General features: G+C 36.7%; 1 protein-coding gene and 1 long non-coding RNA gene across 4 annotated transcripts in view; one reads left to right on the top strand and one right to left on the bottom strand.

The window, feature by feature from the left end:
• Nucleotides 1-12,066, top strand: part of LOC125244892 (NACHT, LRR and PYD domains-containing protein 3-like) — a 55,387-nt gene extending 43,321 nt beyond the window's left edge. For all 3 annotated transcript variants that reach the window (XM_048155277.1, XM_048155275.1, XM_048155276.1), the window contains 8 exons: nucleotides 678-773; nucleotides 1,412-3,214; nucleotides 3,506-3,676; nucleotides 5,727-5,897; nucleotides 6,661-6,831; nucleotides 7,426-7,593; nucleotides 7,814-7,984; nucleotides 11,938-12,066. In XM_048155277.1, coding sequence (XP_048011234.1) covers nucleotides 678-773; nucleotides 1,412-3,214; nucleotides 3,506-3,676; nucleotides 5,727-5,897; nucleotides 6,661-6,831; nucleotides 7,426-7,593; nucleotides 7,814-7,984; nucleotides 11,938-11,944 — 2,758 coding nt within the window. In that variant the 3' untranslated portion in view covers nucleotides 11,945-12,066. The remainder of the gene's footprint in view (nucleotides 1-677; nucleotides 774-1,411; nucleotides 3,215-3,505; nucleotides 3,677-5,726; nucleotides 5,898-6,660; nucleotides 6,832-7,425; nucleotides 7,594-7,813; nucleotides 7,985-11,937) is intronic.
• A 4,068-nt stretch (nucleotides 12,067-16,134) lies between these two features.
• Nucleotides 16,135-17,527, bottom strand: LOC125244947. The gene is made up of 2 exons (XR_007179404.1): nucleotides 17,467-17,527; nucleotides 16,135-16,722 (listed from the first exon to the last, which is right to left on the bottom strand). It is a non-coding gene; the product is annotated as an uncharacterized LOC125244947 (long non-coding RNA).
• Between the last annotated feature and the right edge of the window lie 2,410 nt (nucleotides 17,528-19,937).

The following is a 19,937-nucleotide window of genomic DNA, read 5'->3' as shown; positions in this document are numbered from 1 at the left end:
TAAGTTGGGTAGTTTGACTCTTGGCTTTTTATGTATGTGTGGTCTTTGCAACAGTGTTTACCAAAACATAATTTGTTGCAAAGAAAACCAGAAGCAAAGATGATCAATAATATAGTTATCATCATCATCATAAAGTAGAATCATTTATTATTCTTATCCCTAAACAAAAGTGGTTATTTGTTATTAATAGACCATATTCACCCAAAATGTTTTCTTGCCACAGATCAGACATTTTGATTTTTAAAATACATCAAGGGAAATAAAGACATTTACTCATGACTCCCAGCATGCATTGTGGCATGAAGCATGTCACCATTGTTGAGATTCATATGCTTATTCTTGATGTCTGTGTCTAAAAAATTTTTTGCCATGATGTATTCTAAAAATCTAAATTGTGATCACTATCTGATTTATGGTAAGAAAATATTGTTGGTGAACATCACATTGATTCAATGCCATTACTATTACTATTTTTTAATTTTAAACATTCTTTTCACATTAATTGCGGGTGCAAAAGTGATATTAATTAAATGTGGTTAACATTGTTTTGATGGTTGTTTGCTATCTGGGATATTAATGGAATAATTCACCATTCACCTGAATCAGTTCATTACAAAAATCAGGAATATAAGGGTGTGTGATTTACATTAATTTGATGTGTTCATCTCATTGCACAGACCGGACCAGCCAAAACTGAGCTGTGTGTCCATGAAGAAAGACCAGTCAATGGATCCTTCACCTATGCTTAGTGGACACACTGATTCTGGGATTAGGCAAGTGCTATAGACAGTTTCAGTGGCAACAACACAAACAAACATTACTGGCCCAAACTTAACTTCTGGTTGACTTCCGCAAAGAATCAATAACAATAGAGTCCCTCTAGAGTAGATTATTTCTGATAACAAGCAAAATAAGTAACAAAAAAATTACATTGGTTAACAAGTTAAAACTATGTCTAGCCAGTATTATTTTGGGTTGCCAGAAGAAGAAAAGAACCGTTACTTGGCCAAACTTAAATTCGACAATGTTACACTACCAGACCAGTTGAGACAAGAATGTTTTTCTACAAACCTGTCTGATTTACCGGAGGTCAGTCAGGTACACATCTTTGAATACCTAGTCAAGAAGGAGTGTGTATATACAAGGGAGGCATTCAAGGCATATCTCAGCTTGGATGCCTATAACAAACACAGACCAGAAGTTAACTTCGGCCAGGCATGTTATCGTGGCAACACACGTGCATCCGATGAAATCGTCTATACTAAATATTTATTGATTATACATGTTTATATTTACATGTATTCATTTAATAGACACCTTTATCCAAAGAGACTTACACAGCAGGATTTTGACCCAATACAATATGCTGACACAATGTATGTATATTATTTAACAATTTTTTATCTTACAGTAGTGGCCCTCAACACTCCGAAACCCTCAAGAGATTCAGATCAAATCTGAGGAAGAAGTTTGAGTGTCTGTATGAGGGAACAGCAAAGCAGGGAAACCCAATACTTCTGAATGAGATCTACACTGAACTCTACATCACAGAGGGTGATTGTGGAGAGATCAATAATGAGCATGAGGTGAGACAGATTGAGGCTCAATCAAGCAGAACAGCAACAGAGGACACACTTATCAAATGCTCTGACATCTTCAGACCTTTATCTGGACAAAACAAACCCATCAGAACTGTGCTGACAAAGGGAGTCGCTGGCATTGGAAAAACAGTCTCTGTGCAGAAGTTCATCCTAGACTGGGCTGAAGGGAAAGAGAATCAGGACATCCAGCTCATATTTCCACTTCCTTTCAGAGAGCTCAACCTAATGAAAGACAAAAAACTCAGTATTGCAGATCTTCTTCATGTCTTCTTCCTTGAAACAAAAGAAATTAGACCATTCAGTGGTGAATATAAAGTGTTGTTCATCTTTGATGGTCTGGATGAGTGTCGCCTGACTCTGGATTTTCAGAGCGATGTGAGGTTGTGTGATGTGACTGAATCAGCCTCAGTGGACGTGCTGCTGACAAACCTCATTGTGGGGAATCTGCTTCCCTCTGCTCTCATCTGGATCACCTCCAGACCAGCAGCAGCTGATCTCGTCCCCTCTGAGTGTGTCCATCGAGTGACAGAGGTACGAGGCTTCAATGAGCCACAGAAGGAGGAATACTTCTGGAAGAGAATCAGTGATCAGAGTCTGGCCAATAAAATCATTACACACCTGAAGTCATCAAGGAGCCTTGACATCATGTGCCACATCCCAGTGTTCTGCTGGATCTCAGCCACTGTTCTGGAGAAGATGTTGAGCGAAGCAAAGAGTGGAGAGATTCCCAAGACTCTCACTCAAATGTACACACACTTCCTGATCATTCAGACCAACATCAAACATGAGAAGAACTACGAGAAGAAAGTGAAGGATGAAGACATGATCCTCAAACTGGGGAAACTGGCATTCCAGCAGCTTGTGAAAAGAAACCTGATCTTCTATGAGGAAGACCTGAGAGAGTGTGGTATTGATGAGACAGAAGCTTCAGTGTACTCAGGATTGTGCACTCAGATCTTCAGAGAGGAGTTGGGCTTGTATCAGGGGAAAGTCTTCTGCTTTGTTCATCTGAGCATTCAGGAACATCTAGCAGCTCTTTATGTGCTGCTTTCATTCCTGCTGCACAAGAGGGATGTGCTCAATGAAAGCCTCAGCTCAAAACATTCAAATGAGTTCACGTGTCACACAATATCTGACCTCCATCAGAGAGCCGTGGACAAGGCTCTGCAGAGTAAGAATGGACATCTGGATCTTTTCCTGCGGTTCCTTCTGGGTCTCTCGCTGGAGTCCAATCAGATGCTCCTGAAAGGCCTTGTGACACATGTTAGAAACATCTCGTACAGTAAAGACAAATCAATTGAGTACATTAAAACAAGAATAAGAATGAATCCCTCACCAGAGAAATCAATCAACCTTTTCCACTCTTTAAATGAACTGGGCAATCATTCTCTCGTAAATGAAATCCAGGAGTGTCTCAGATCTGGAGGTCTTTCAAACACCAGATTGTCCTCGTCACAGTGGTCAGCTGTTGTCTTTGTTTTATTAACCTCAGAGTGTTTGGATGAGTTTAAGTTAAAGAAATACATAAGCACAAATCGAGGCCAAAACCACATGTCACCAGATGAAGTACTTCAGAAACTCTTGCCTGTAGTTGAAGCCTCCAGATCAGCAGAGTAAGTCCGAGGACAATCTACAGATATGCGTGTTGTAGTGATGTGCTCCTTTGTTAATGGTATTATTCATTTGGCCTGATTTTTTGGATCAGTATACAAAAGATCTACAAAAGGGATTATAATCCTTATATTTTTTTAGATAGTAATTTACATTAACGCACAATAAAGCAAAAGTAAAAAAAAAAAAGTAATAAAAACATTAAACACACTGATTTAGTATTTAATATCTTAGTCTCTTTGTCGCTGTGTTGTTCTTGATGAATTAAGAGTGTGTTGTATTGATTTCTGCAGGTTAAGTGATTGTTGTATCACAGATAAAGGTTGTGCTGCTCTGGCTTCAGCTCTGAGATCAAACTCACACCTCAGAGAACTGGATCTGTCTGAGAATAAACTAGGAGATGGAGGTCTGATGTTTCTCTCTGATGGACTGAAGGATCCTCACTGTAAACTGGAGAAACTGATGTGAGATCACACATTAATCTTAATTAATGCTCTTCCTTGCTGCTGCTGAAACTAGGCTCACATTTGTGATGTCATCATATAAAGATTTGAACAATTATATGCAATACCCCACTTTGAACAGAAGGGGTCACTCTACTACAACTGGTTAATAAACTGAATGCAAAGTGTTCATAGAGAACAGCACAGTCTCTCTCTTTTTAGCCAACATTTCCATGTAGTCCCCATGTGGGTTTTTGATGGGCTGTCAATTGGGCCCTGCATGGGCAAACCCAAATGAGGCCCATAGAAATTTGTCCATCGTCTCCACATGGGCCCCATGTATGTTAGTCCATGGGGGCACATGATGGGTCCATAGTGGGGTCTAAGAGTGTCCCATTTAGATGTTCATTATGTGGCCTCACTTGGGTCGCAAATGGATGTTAATAATGGGGCCAATGTGGGCTACATACAAAAAAACCTTATTTGGCCCACATGGGTGATCACACATCACATGGCATTTTCTATGATCTATGCATGTTTCATGAAGTTATAAGCAAAAATGCCACGTGAAAGCTACATCTGATTTTAGTTAGCGTCTTATTGGATTATGTTGCTATTGGACTCATTTTAATCGTGAGAATCTGCTGTAAATAATGGTGTGCCAAATTTCCACAATCATGTTTCATGAAGTTACGAGCAAAAACGTGACATAAACACCGCATCGGTATATTATTTACACATGGGTCTTGCGGGGCTTCACGTATAAAAACGCGCTCGAGTTTAATCAATGCCCAAAACAAATGACATATGATTATATGAGCTGTAAGATGTTTTTGACACATTGCAGTACATAATACAAAAATATTTCATAACTCTCTATTGGTACCTTGTCATTTATAAATGACACAAAGAAAATCATATTTAAAATACAGTAATAATATTCAACCAAATAAAATTACATTTTAGTATTATCATATGACATCCCCTTCAGCCAAAAAAAACCCCACTGAAATCTATGTGCCACGTGTTTGACATTTTTGGCAATAAGGACCTGAAGGAGACATGAGCACATGTTCGGTCACATGCTGTCAAGGCTCCATTGTGAGTTCATTTTAGACTAGCAAATACTTAAATTCAATTAGAAAAAATTTATCACTGCAACCTTTCATGCCATGATCTAAATGTAATGCTATAATCAAAATTCACGGTTAGTTAAACTATAATAATAAATATAGTTGAAACTATAATAATAAAAACATTCTAAAAGTTTTCAAGAGAGTAATATTTAGCTATTTCATATGCAAAGGTGTTAGCCAATCACAACAGTGGCTGTTTACACTGTCTCACATCACACACGCCCCTTAAAACAAAGCGTTCAAATAAAAGGGCTAAATTCAGGCGTTTTATTTCTAAATTATGACAATTTTTAATGTAATAAGCATACTAACGTTATAAGTGCACCCCAGGAAACATTGCAACGCAATAAAACAACACAGTTCATGACCCCTTTCAGTGATTCTGCTTGTTAACAGCAGGTGTTCATCACTAATGCTCAACAATCACTGACATATTTACTTAATTATCTCACTGCAGCACTGTGTCAGTGTTATTTTTACTCTTTGTCATGTGGACACTACAGGATGTTCCTTTTGGTTTAAAAGAGTTCAAATTCCTTGCATTTAGTAGAAAAACAGGTTACGTGAACTCAATAAAAGGAGATTAAATGCTGAACAGAAGTATTATTATGTGTTTTTGCACATAGTGATATAGTGGAGATCTATTTGTGTTTAATGTTCTGTTGGGATTTAAAGGGTTTCTGCTATCTGAGATTTGTGGGTCATCATTGTGCTGAAGAGTAGAGCCTGTGGATATAGCCCAAATGTGGCCCATATGGGACCCTCAAATAAACAATAATGCAAAGCAACCTAACTATGGCTTACAGTTTTAGCCAAGGTGAAAAGTACCCATTCTGACCCCATGCCCAGATAAAACCCAAGTGGGGCCACATGGACATGTTGGCTGAGTTGTTATGTAGTGCTTGATGAATTAAGATTGTGTTGTTGTTCTTCAGGTTGAATAAATCTGGTGTCACAGCTGAAGGTTGTGCTGCTCTGGCTTCAGCTCTGAGATCAAACTCACACCTCAGAGAACTGGATCTGACTGAGAATAAAATAGGAGATGGAGGTCTGACGCTTCTCTCTGATGGACTGAAGGATCCTCACTGTAAACTGGAGAAACTGACGTGAGATCACACATTAATCTTTACAGAGACAAGTATCATATTATTTTAAGGGATTGTTCTCCTTATGTTGTTCAAATCATAGTGAATTACATTAATACACAATAATGCAAAAAGTAATAAAAACATTATAAAATGGATTGTCCCGGCCCTTGATTCTGATTGGTTGAGCCGCCTTCGAAGCCATTGTAAAATTTCAGAAAACATGACTGCATTACATAAGTATTGCTGCGCCACTGAATGTGTAGGCTATGTGTCTTAGCAACTGCTTAGCAATGTAAACAAATGTTGGTTCTCAATTGATTTTGCTCACTGAAGCTGACTGAATTATGTAGAAGAGTATTGTGATTCAAATTTAGCATTTTACCTACAGGTCAGTCCTATGTTCATAATAAAACCTCCATTTGAATGTACCCTCCGATCTTGTCCTTTTACCATTTAACGTTAATGGGATTTTCCGTGCCCTGCTGACACTGACTAAGTTTAGTCAAAGCATCTTGTTCTGTGTTCAAAATAAAAGTCTTTGCGATTGAGTGATTAGCTCATAAAGACAATCTTTGTCGCCATCTAATGGCATAATAAATGTAACTTCTGTCACTGTTCACTGTCACATTTTCTGTTCACATTTTTTTCAAGCGAAAAAATCCACTGTAAACCACGGCTTCTTGGGGCTTATTGCTTTAAACCCACACAGATTTAATATTTAATATCTCAGTCTGTGGTCTTGTAGTTCCTGCTGAACTGAGAGTGTGTCATTGTTCTGCAGGTTGTGGAATTGTAATATCACAGACGAAGGTTGTGCTGCTTTGGCTTCAGCTCTGAGATCAAACTCACACCTCAGAGAACTGGATCTAACTGAGAATAAACTAGGATGTAGAGGTCTGACGCTCCTCTCTGATGGACTGAAGGATCCTCACAGTAAACTGGAGAAATTGAAGTAAGATTAACATTAATCTTAGCTGAAACAAGAATAATGTGTTTTTGACCTTTTAATTCCTACTCTATAATATTTGATCTAAATTATCAACATGATCAAAAACTTGTTTTACACAATCTACTACTTGCCTTCTCTTGCCTGGTTGATATTTTATAGTTCTTTTGTTAGCAAGTAAAAGGTCCTTTTAGTATAATTTTAAAACGTGTCCCTTCAGCTCTCAGTGTGTCTATTTGCTTTACTGATTTTTATTAAGCATAAGAGTTACCTTTTATATTGTTAGTAATATTCATATTGTTAGTAATATTTCAAGATAATTATGTTCAAATGTATCAAATATGATCCATCAGGTTTTTGAGGAACGTTTATTTGTTCATCTCTCAATCATCATTGCATTGCATTGCATTGCATTGCATTATAAGTTTTAAAATTACAGAGCTTTGATCATAAATTTAAGAAATGTTATTGACATATAGAGTGACAACTGATATTTATATGCATTTTATGTCAGTGATTCTAAACTCTGGTCCTGGGGAGCCACCGCTCTGGACATTTTGTACATTGAGCTGAGAGATTAAAGTGTGTGTCATTGTTCAGGTTGTATGATTGTGGTATCACAGCTGAAGGTGGTGCTGCTCTGGCTACAACTCTGAGATCAAACTCACACCTCAGAGAACTGGATCTGACATGGAATAAAATAGGAGGTGGAGGTCTGATCCTGCTCTCTGATGGACTGGATCCACACTGTAAACTAGAGAAATTGATGTAAGATCATGCATTAATCTTAAGTTAAACAAAAATCGAATTATTTTAAGGGATTATTCTCCTTATGTTGTTCAAATCATAGTGATTTACGATAACACACAATAAAGCAAAAGTGAACAAAAAGTACTAAAACATCAAATATTCACAGATTTAGTATGTAATATCTCAGTCTGGTTGTGCAGTTCCTGCTGAACTGAGAGAGTGTGTCATTGTTCTGCAGGTTGAGATATTGTAATATCACAACTGTAGGTTGTGCTGCTCTGGCTTCAGCTCTGAGATCAAACTCACACCTCCGAGAACTGGATCTGTCTGGGAATAATCTACGACATGCAAGTGTGAAGAGTCTCTCTGCTTTAAAAGATGATCCACATTATGAACTGAAGACACTGCTGTAAGTACTAAATCATATAATATTCAGGGTTTTTCCTGCATTGAACATATTTGAGGGCCGCCAAAATTCATTTTTGTCCTGCCAAAGCCTTATTTGATCAGTTATTGAGATTTATGGGTGATGTTAATGACTTGCTGTGCTTGTGACAAGACACACATTAACTGTGGGAGAGAACGATCAGGGAGCTTCTCCCTCGTGTGCACACACTCTCTCTGTCTTAAACTAAGCACTGTCTTTGCTCTCTCTCTCCCTCGCATATATTAACCAGCTGAACCAACACAATGGTAAACGGTCATAAGACTGAGCCCATGTTGCATGTGACAACATTCAGAGAAATTTTTTCCTGAATTACCGCTGGGTGTGAATTGTGCTCAAAAAACATCGCCTTATCTTCTCTGACAAGAATTCCGCACATGAAGCTGACATAAACCACACTTCTACCAAACGAAAAAATATGACTAGGTCCTAAAGGAGACCCAATGATTTCTCATGACACTGCTATTAGCACACAATGCGTCCATATCCGTTAATGTCCGATTTGCTACCTAATGATTCCTTTGAACCAATTCATTTTAATGCATGTTTTAAACAACTGATCTGTCCAACACTGAACTCACAAGACTTAACTTTGTCTGAATTGGTGTATAACAAATAATTTACTCAGAACACCTCTGAAATCAGAACGCAAGTGTGCTAACCCCATTTAGCAAGAGTGGATAATGAGAATGAGCCTTAATAATCAAATTATTTTCAGGTTATTTATATTGACAATGTGTAGTAAATTACCTATCAAATCATTTAGTTTAGACTGTAGTGAGGTGAAACCAGAACAAAGGAAGTTCCCAGCTAACAGAATTTTGTTATAAGAACGTTCTCTAAGTGTTCAGTGTTGGTTCTGGGAATGTAAAAAAAATGTTCAGTTTTCTTGAAGTTAGAAGGTTTTTTATAAGGTATAATGATCCTCGAACGTTGTTTCTTAACTTAATTTTTATTTCAAATCCAACATTCTAGGAACGTTGATTTGCAACATTCCAAGAACATAAAAATGTACACTTTCCTTAGAATCTTAGAATGTTATTTAAAGTTTAGTATGATGTTCCTGAAACATTGTAGACTATTTTTTAAAATAATCTTTTTAATGCTACTTTTTAATATTGAAATGATTATACCAAAATATTATCAGGTCTAACAAAAAAGGATCTTATCTTACAAAGCTATTAAAGCCAGTGGAAAAATCACAGCTTTTTTTTGCACAGAGGGCAAGAAAGGAGGACAGTGAGAGCGAGAGTGTCAGGTAATTTCTGTCTGATAATTGCATAGCCTATATATAATTTGAATTTGTTGTAAAACTGAATAATTCTCAGCCACAGTGTACACAGCAAAAACTCCAGTGTTAAATTATCTCTCATAAGAGTTTATTTGAGTCCACACTCAAGAGTTAAAGTGTTAAAATAATCCCCGGTTTCACAGACATGGCTTAAGCTAGTCCTAGACTAAAATGCACGTTTGAGCTGTTTTAACTGAAAGCAACTTGCACTAACAGATCTTAAAATATGTCCGTGCCATTGTTTTGTCTCAAGATGCACAACAGGGGGCATATTACAGAAAATTTCTATCTTAGGTCTTAACTTAAGATATGTTAATTTTGGATTTTTCACAAATTCTTTTTACAGAAGCAAATCTTAACATGATTTAGGATTCTTATCCTATCTTACAAAATGTCATCTTATCTGTAGTTAGGTAATCTTAAACCGCTCAATCGTATATTCAACTGTCAGGCCTGTTACCAAGCAACCAAAGACAAGCAAACTGCTTCTGAGGTTAACCTAAAAAAACCTCGCCCTGCTTGTCACAGTTAAAGCCTGTTTTATTCAGCAAGTTTTCACCTTCGCTCACTCACGAAGATAAGGAAATTTTTTATCATCAAAGCGCAGCACATCCTCTGGGTCCTTCAAAAGTCCACCATCAAACGTCACTGCTATTTGTCTTGTATAATTAATACATGTAATGCCATTCTCAAAAAGGCTTTGGTACTGTGATTTTTTTTTTTTTTACCTTTGGATTTCAAAAAGGTTTGAAGTTAGGGCACCAGTGGGGTTGTCCTAAAGTTAAGACAGCTTTTAGGATTTTTTGTCGAGTTAGGATGCTTCTGTAATACCCGTTTTCCTATCCATAGTTAAGATAATTAAGATAAAATTATGCACTTAAATGACATTCTGTAATAGTGTTTGTCCTAAATGAGGTCCTAACTGAAATTGCTATGGTTACCAAACAGATAAGATAGGATTCTAAATTTAGGATCTTTCTGTAATATGCCCCCAGTAATGTTTTTCTCTAGTGTATGTTTATAAAAGCTACTTAAATGTTCTAATTGAACTAAGACTTAATCCTGGCTTAGGCTAAGCCCTGTCTGTGAAACGGGGCCTAAAAGGTGTTAAATTAACACTGAATAAGTGTTTAAGTTAATGAGATAATTAAGTGATTGAGTAATGATTGATCATTATTGGAGATACCTGATGTTAACAAGCGAATCACCAAAGGAAAAAATAACAATTTTAAGTCACCACTATGAAGATCGGTGTTTGCTTTAGTTGAGCTCTTGACCCTTGACTTTTTAATATTAGATTTTGTTTTACTGTTGTAACTAAGTTATAACAGCCAGAGAAGCAAAGATTAGGTGGTGTCGGTTATGTTTTCGCAATATTTTTTTGACCTGAATCACCAAACTTATTTAGAGCCCAATCTCTGAGTTAGATTTACATTATTGATTACAGCAGCACTGTGATTCTACAGCTTTATCAATATAATCCAAAAGATTTCTCTAAAGTTGTTCTGATTAAAAAAAAAATCTTTCTTTTAGGCACACACAGACCTCAAGAATCAGCGTATGAATCTCAACAACGGTGACAAGCATCATATTCTGATAAACAGATCAACTCTGAACATTAGAAAACAAGCTACTAAAAAGTCACATAACAACAGCAAAAAATAAAATAGTGAGAATAAAAGAAATTACTAAGACAATTCAACTCATGATTTATTCATGCAGCAATGCATGATGGGAGCCATGGATGAATTTTGATTGGTGGCACCCAGAATGCACTGCAACAAGCTTTATTATTCTCACCATTGTTGAGATTCACAAGCTGATTTTTGATGTCTGAAAGATTCTTATGTGTGCCTGAAAGAGTTTTTTTTTGTTTTGTTTTTTTTGTTTTTTTTTTTAAATCAGAACAACTTTTAAGAAATCATTTGAATTGAAAAAGCTGATCTTCTGCTGTAGAATCACAGTGCTGCTGTAATCAATAATGTAAATCTAACTCAGAGATTCAGGTCAAATAAACATAACCAATGCCACCTGATAATCTTTTCTCTTCTCTTGTCTGGATGTTATAATTCAGTTTTAGCAATCAAACAAAACCTAATATTAAAGAGTCAAGGGTCAAGAGCCCAACTAAAGCAAACACTGATCTCCACAATGGTGACTTAAACTTGTGATTTCTCCTTTGGTGATTCTGCTTGTTAACATAAGGTATCTTCAATAATGATCAATCACCACTCAATTTTCTTATTATCTTTAACACTGCTTCAGTGTTCATTTAACACTGTTAAGTGTGGAGTCAAATAAACAGTTTTTGCTGTGTAGAAGAAAATGCTGGACCAAAAAAAAGGAAAAAAAATCATCAAGGTAAGAAATCATACATAATATATCAAAATAAGATAATCAAAATCACAAACTGTTTCTTTGCATTTATTTTAAATTTATTGTCAGTATTGGGCTCACAGATTACGTGGTAGGGTACTTTTTACTTTGTGGGTGGATGACCATGTTTGTCAGCCACCACCGAAGACCATTTTTTATCCAGGAAAAACCCTATGATATCATTCAGTCCACTGAACAGAAATGTCAGCAGTAATGCATATGTTACTGTCTGTTTTTTCTTTGCTGACAGCTATTAAAAGATGAATATGGAGCCACTGGAGACATCATCAACACTGAAGTCACGTGACCTTTACTGCACTTTACTGTATATAATTGTACATATTTTTTGTATAAGATTCAATAAAGTCACTTATTTTTCTGTCTTTGTTTTGGTGTGTGTAAAAGGCAAATGGTTATGATTAAGGTGCAAATTTGTGTCATCACATGATCACATTGCCACGAGTTAGCCCATATCTCTTCAGAAACAGCTTGTGCTACACCATGAGTATTTACATTGAATCAGTTATTCATTTCAGCACAAACAACATTTTTCTATGAAAATTAGGCCTGTTAAATTGTATCTTATAGGCTACACAGAAATCAGCGATATTTGCTCTTGGAACAGAATGGCTTAACAGAATTATAGATATTTTTTTGTAAATTTACAATTGAATAGTAATTAAACAAATGGCGAGAAAGTGTTAATCGCACATATACTCAGAAGGGCCTATAGGCTACACAATCTCAGCAAACTGTAAAACTAATATTTAAGGTTGTAGCTGCAAAAAATAACCAGAGCAATAATAACATGAGTGAACATTATACATAGAATACACAAATAGAAGAAATAATAGAATTTCAAACCAGATATAATGCAGATGTCCAGAAGGTGGCCCTATGGGGTTATCCCCTCCTTCCCTGAATCTATTGAGGCCTTATGAAATGTCATGGGCGAGAATCCGCCCGCCAATGGCATTCAAGCGAAATAGAGGCGGGCTCCCCTGCACTATAGGGCGGCGCTGAACTCCATTGTCTCAGAATCTTTTCCTTCAGCTTCAAGAAGCCATCTACAGCTCGCCATTGAGGTACACTCATCCGGGGGACGGTGACTGGATTGCCACTTCCTCCGCAACATCCAGTGAGTATGACAATTTCTTTCAGATGCCTCCTGAAGATGGTCTCATATGGTCCCATCCATCGTCAACGTGGGTAACGTAGACAATATGAAGAAGTGGCCAGATTTAAAGGTTCCCTAGATTTCACAAGATGTAATATAAGTCTAAGGTGTCCCCAGAATGTGTCTGTGAAGTTTCTGCTCAAAAAAAGAATAGATTTTTTTATTATACCATGTTTTAACTGCCTATTTTGGGGTGGGATTAAAAATGCTCTGATTTGGTGTGTGTACACCTTCAAATGATCGCGCTCCCCGCCCCCAAACTCGTGACTCCATTAAAAATTGAATAAATACTACAGAAGTTCACAATTTAACTCTCAAAAAGGATCTTTACAAACTGTTCATGATGCAGCATATCAGATCACGTAGATATGGCATGTATTTTGTGGATGTTTACATTTGATTCTGAAGGAATTTGATAGTATGCTGCACGGCTAACGTGGCTAATGCTACACTGTTTGAGACATTTATAAAGAATGAAGTTGTGTTTATGAATTATACAGAGTGCAAGTGTTTAATAATGAAAATAACGACATGGCTCTTGTCTCTGAATACAGTAAGAAACAATGGTAACTTTAACCACATTTAACAGTACATTAGCAACATGCTAACAAAACATTTAGAAAGACAATTTACAAATATCACTAAAAATATCATGATATCATGGATCATGTCAGTTATTATTGCTCCATCTGCCATTTTTCACTATTGTCCTTGCTTCACAATACCTGCAGAATTTCTGATGATTCAGCAGTTCCAACAGAAAAGGTGTGGGCAGATTTAAGCCAAAAACTAAACAAAGTTTCACCAAAGAACATTTACACTTTTGTCAAAATAAACAGGCACAACATATGGCAAATCCTTGAGCTAGGCAAAATTGAAAATCCCATATCAAGGTCCAAATACTAACAGCTCACAAGAAAGCTCGGATGATTTCCAGTCACCAGAGTCAAAGGAAGACAAAAATTCAGAAGGTCAGTGCTGCAACATTACATTTGAGATAAGTATCTCTCATCAAGGATGGCAAGAAATCTGTCCTGAAAAAGTTTCATACAATGAAAAATCTCTCAACACGTAAAAGAGAATACACCATCCTGAAACATGGTGCATGGACACGCGTCATGTATGAGGAGATTTGTAAAAATATCAAGACCTCATGCACTCTTAGATTCAGGAGAGCAAACATTTTTCCAAATGTTGCATCTCACTACGTAGACAGATGTGCATCACACTCTGTGCAGTGTCCAATTATGTGTATAACAGCAGAGAACATGCCAGCAGATAATGAACCAGTTGTTCTCAAATGCATAATTTGCAATGTTGATGACAGTGTCCATACTGGCAAAGCAAAACGCAAGTTATCAGGATCTGAGAACACGTGTGTCTAAAGAACTCTGGGAAGGCCGAAGACCAGCACATGTATGGCGAGCAGCTAAGGCTTACAAAATGATGGACGTTGGTGACCCAGAGCCTAGCCACCTACCAAATCTGGCAACATTGAGAAAAGTCAAACAAGAGATGGGTGACAAAGAGCTTGGACACAAAGACCCAATCATGTCATTGCATCTAATAAAATACAGTGTACCCCACAATGGAAACATTCATGACATAGGCCTTGATAGGTTTTTTGCCATTACTGGACCCCATCTCAGATGCAAGTTTATCAAATGAAATCCAAGTACTCTGGTTCATTTGTGAGTTTTGATGCAACAGGTACAGTTGTGAAAAGACTGAGAAGACCTTGTGGAAACTCTGGGCATGCCTTCTTGTGTCAAGGAGTATTGTGTTCACAGGGAGATCATGTTCTAGTAGTGCAAATGCTATCAGAGAGCCACGCCATCAATTCTATTGCCAACTGGCTCACTGAATGGCAATGAGCAGGTGCTGATGTGCCCAAAGAGGCAGTCTGTGATTTCTCCTTGGCTTTGCTTGGAGCACTGGTTAAGGCCTTCACTCCTTACCCAGACTTGAAAACAGACATCAATCAGTGCTTTGGAGTGCTGGCAAGGAAGTCAGAAGATTCAAAGCTACCACCTTGCTTTATCAGAGTAGATGTTGCACACTGCATCAAGCTCATTAGCCGGTGGGAATGCCTAATACAGAATTCTATCTATGAGCCATGGCACAACTTTTACAATCTGATACACTGGAAGATGCAAGGGAGCTCATTCATTCAATTGCAGTTGTTGCCTTCAGTGAATCAGAAGGAAATGATGACAAAGGTTTCCCTGTTGTCTCAGAAACATGCAAAACACAACTGAAGAGACAATTTTCAGAGGTATAGAGAGATTGTACCCATAATACTGTCATTCAGTCAAAAAAAAAATCTAAATTAAGTGCATTCTGCTTTAAACAAACAAAAATATCTTTGAAATAATCTAAATTCTATGGTAAAAGCTTTTTTTTTTTTTTTTTGCTTTGTAAATAATGTATGTTTGATGGACAAAAAAGTTCTTTATATGGCTTCCAAGTTTCCATAAATAAATTACTTGAATTGTAATGATTTATGACTGCTGTGTATGCCTAATGATGATGATATTATGCTTTTACATGAATGAATATATATATAATAAAAAGTATTCTTTCTATGACTTCCAGATTTCAACAGTTAAAGGGATAGTTCACCCAAAAATGAAAATTTGATGTTTATCTGCTTACCCCCAGTGCATCCAAGATGTAGGTGACATTTTTTCTTCAGTCGATCACAAATGATGATTTTTAACCCTCTGGAGTCTGAGGCTGATTTTGGGCCCTGGAGAAGTTTTGACATGCTCTGACATTTGTGCTTTTATCAGTTGATTATAAACATATTAATGACAAAAGTGTCATTACACTGTATTCAGCACAAACTAGGCTACAATAATATGTGAGGAACATGTATGTACATGTTTGTGTTTTTAAAGGAATAATGTTTATGCGTGGTTATTGAAAAAACAAAAAAAAAAAGTAACTGAAACAATACCTCAAAATGCATACTAAATGTTTTTTCACAAGACTTTTGAGAATTGTATATTTTAGTGTAGAGTTTTTGCTTCAAAATGATGTGGAAATGATCCTCCCTACTCTGACACATAAAACATTGTATTGATTTTAAATTTCTAAGACACTTTTTGTTTAGGTAGGCCATATGCGAAGAGGTGTGACTCTTCATGAATAATGAAGTGATTTACACCTGGGGAGATTAAGACCCTGCCCCTAATGAGCCGCATAATGAGCCATTCAGTCAGGAATGTGACTGAGTCAACTAAGAAAATGCAAAGACAAGACATATCATTGTTTTTTTTCTTTTTTATTTAAAATAAAGTTAACAATATAATCCACATATAAACTAGGGTCAAAGGCACATTTTGTGTATACAGGCAAATAAAGGTAAGGTTTATAAAAAAAGCCCACTTTTACACCCTATACATAACCTGCTTGATCACATATAGATAATCTTTGCAGCCCAATGGTCAGTGAGAGGTGGTGAACAGAGAATCTGAACAGTCACACATCTGTGTGCCATTTTTGAAAACAGTTCCTTTTCAACTGAAGACACAAGTAAATGTCACATGCCTGGCATTTCCAAGGTGTGTCTTGCCTTTTACCAAGCTGTACTTTGCAAAGCATGCAGTTCCGACGACCAGCGGTGGCATTATTCCTTGCATTTTGAACATTTTGAAGAGACTCTTAGGAGTGTGTTCATCAGCAGGACGCAGCTGTGGTCCAGGTTCCCGTGCAGGTAGGAATCTCAGAGTCTGTGGAACCATGTCAGTGTCATTATCTGTTTTCCATGACAGAGCTGAATGCCTGTTGCTTGTCTGAATGTTTTTCTTGGCCTTTTTTGCAAGGGGTTTTGGAGCACTCTCATTAGGGCTATAGCTGGAGAAAAAAAAAACAGTGAGATGGTTATTACACAAGGAGCTATACTATTTGCATCATCAATAACTAATACTAATATAATGTTTATTATTGTAGATATTAACATTACCAAGCACTAATGCTAATATATTGTGCACGCATAAGAAAGAAAGCCATACAGACACATATATACATACACTACCGTTCAAAAGTTTGGGATCACTAAGATTTTTAATGTTTTTAAAATACGTTTCGTCTGCTCACCAAGGCTACATTTATTTAATTAAAAATACAGTAAAAACAGGAATATTGTGAAATATTATTCCAATTTAAAATAACTGTGTACTATTTAAATATATTTCACAAAGTCATTTATTCTTGTGATGTCAAAGCTGAATATTCAGCATCATTACTCCAGTCTTCAGTGTCACATGATCCTTCAGAAATCATTCTAATATGATGATTTGCTGCTCAAGAAACATTTCTGAACAATTGTAAACAATAAATGTCTCTTGAGTAGCAAATCCTCATATTAGAATGATTTCTGAAGGATCATGTGACACTGTAGACTAAATAGTACACAGTTATTTTAAATTGGAATAATATTTCACAATATTACTGTTTTTACTGTATTTTTAATTGAATAAATGTAGCCTTGGTGAGCAGACGAAACTTATTTTAAAAACATGAAAAATCATACCGATTTCAAACTATTGAACGGTAGTGTACATAGGCCTACCATATAGTGGGTGAACATGTACTTACTCTTTCTCATTTCCGCCTGTGTTGCTGGGTGCCCTCTTAGTGGGAATTGCAGGTGAATACAGTTACAGTCTGCTATATCAGTTAGCACATTTAGTGAATAGCAACACGTTCGCGCATTTCACAACCAAGCATATTTTAGCACATTCACGTCTATCATAATATGCTATTCAACTGCATGCAGTTAATCGATCTAACGCGTGTATCCAACGTATCTATGCATATTAATAACAAGTCGAATATCAACAGAAAAGCATTCTATTTATAAGCATTTTTATGAGATAAAGTTATATAGATAGATGTAAATATAAGGCAAATATATATGTACGCTTATATAAAAAAAACACGTCAAATAATTTAAGTATATCAACAGAAAAGCATTCTATTTATAAGCATTTTTATGAGATAAAGTTATATAGAGTATATATATAGTTATATAGAGTATATATATATATATAGATAGGCCTAGATGTAAATATAAGGCAAATATATATGTACGCTTATATAGAAAAAACACGTCAAATAATTTAAGTAAAACTAAATCACTTACTCATCAGAAACTGTATCTTCAGCTGGATCAAGTCGCTCTTCAAAATACAGACGTTCATCGTCAGAGTCGTGTTCTTCTTCCGAGGAAAAAGTGAACTCTTCCTCACTGTCCAGGACCATCTGAAGAGCCTGCTCACCTGAGTAGCGTGCCATCTTCCAAACGCGCAGGAAAGCGAATGAATCTGATGAAACTTGATGCTTTTTAAGACGCTGTTAGGGGCGTTTACAGTTTGCATAGATCGCCTTAGCACATTATATTATGAATAGAGCGCTCTGCGCGTGGGCGGGCACACATTAAAGATAATTAGGTAAGACAGGAGAAACAGTACCTCTCTTTACTTTTATACTGATTACATAAAGGGAGAATATTTTTTTTAGAATTTATTTGTTTCGTTTAAAAGTAGACACTTAAAGCTTTGCAAAGACATATCTCTCATGTCCATGTAGCATGTATAAGCCGTCTATTTTAGTTACTTTTAGTGACGTTTTAGAATGATGTTTGCAGAGACGGAGATGGCAGGACAGCACACCCTGTATATTTTATTTATTTTTAAAAAGCACAAAGTTTTATTTTGATTGTGAGTGTACACAAAAAAAAGAAGACATTCTATAGTTTCATTTGATATATTACTTATGTCTCTATGATAAAAAATGACGGAGTATTTTAAGTCTGTTTTGCTGCAATGTGAAAAAAAAACTGCAAAACGCGCCGGCGCGTTTTTAGACCTCAGAGTGTTAACTGCAACCGCTGCCCTCTGTCATTCAAATAATGGCGGTTGATGGGAACTTCATCTATAAGAGTGAATAAACCTTGCTTAGACAAATCCAAATGAAACCCTGCGGCTCGTGACGACACATTAATGTCCTAAGACACGAAACGATCGGTTTGTGAGAGAAAATACCTCTAATACACCACTATGTCCAACTCCGTTCAGGACTCCTTTAGTGATGTCTGATCGCGCTCTGACAACGGAAGTAATGTCTCGCGCATATACTTCAATGAGTGTCAGACATCACTGCCGTTGTCAGAGCGCGATTCATTTGGAGGGTTTCATTTGGATTTGTCTAAGCAAGGTTTATTCACTCTTATAGATGAAGTTCCCATCAACCGCCATTATTTGAATGACAGAGGGCAGCGGTTGCAGTTAAAAATCATCATTTGTGATCGACTGAAGAAAAAATGTCACCTACATCTTGGATGCACTGGGGGTAAGCAGATAAACATCAAATTTTCATTTTTGGGTGAACTATCCCTTTAAATTACAAACTAGTATCACTGCTATCTATGCCCAATGGAGCTGTTTTTTCATGAACAGATAAAAATTTAATCTAATGGTACATGACAATGATGTAATAAAAACTGTCACTGTTTAGATTTCCATAGGATGAAGAAATAAAAGGTCTTAGGCATTGTTTCCACCTGGTATTAAGATGCGTTTCATTCAATCGGATCACAAGTTGACCAGGGAGACACATACCCGTTTACACCTGGTATTTCAATTTGTCTCTTTTGTCCACTTTCAACCACTTCTCTCTTCATTTCTTTGAGGGGAGGGTCTATGGGTGGGTAAATGTAAGTTTATTTTTTCAGATCTTTCGATCTGATGAACTAAATAAGCTTGCACAATTTACATATGAATGTCACAAATTCGGCCTCTGTGGCTCCCTCCGATCACCACCTGAGGGCTCCGTCACCAGAGTACTAAACTCTTTTGGACTTCATTTCCCATAACCCACTGCCTGGCACTGATCATGCGCTCAGCTGATCCCCTTCCGATGGACTATAAAACACGTACTCTCACACACACACACTGTCTGACATTTCTGAGTGACATTTCCATGTGTATTGTTTTCCCGTGTATGACCTTGGATTGTTTATTCTGTAAAAAAATTGTCATTACACTGTATTCAGCATGACTACCAGC

Source organism: Megalobrama amblycephala, linkage group LG14 (genome assembly GCF_018812025.1).
Source record: "Megalobrama amblycephala isolate DHTTF-2021 linkage group LG14, ASM1881202v1, whole genome shotgun sequence".
NCBI classification, from domain to species: Eukaryota; Metazoa; Chordata; class Actinopteri; order Cypriniformes; family Xenocyprididae; genus Megalobrama; species Megalobrama amblycephala.
Note: the sequence above shows the minus strand (reverse complement) of the source record. Positions and strands in the feature narration are given on the sequence as shown.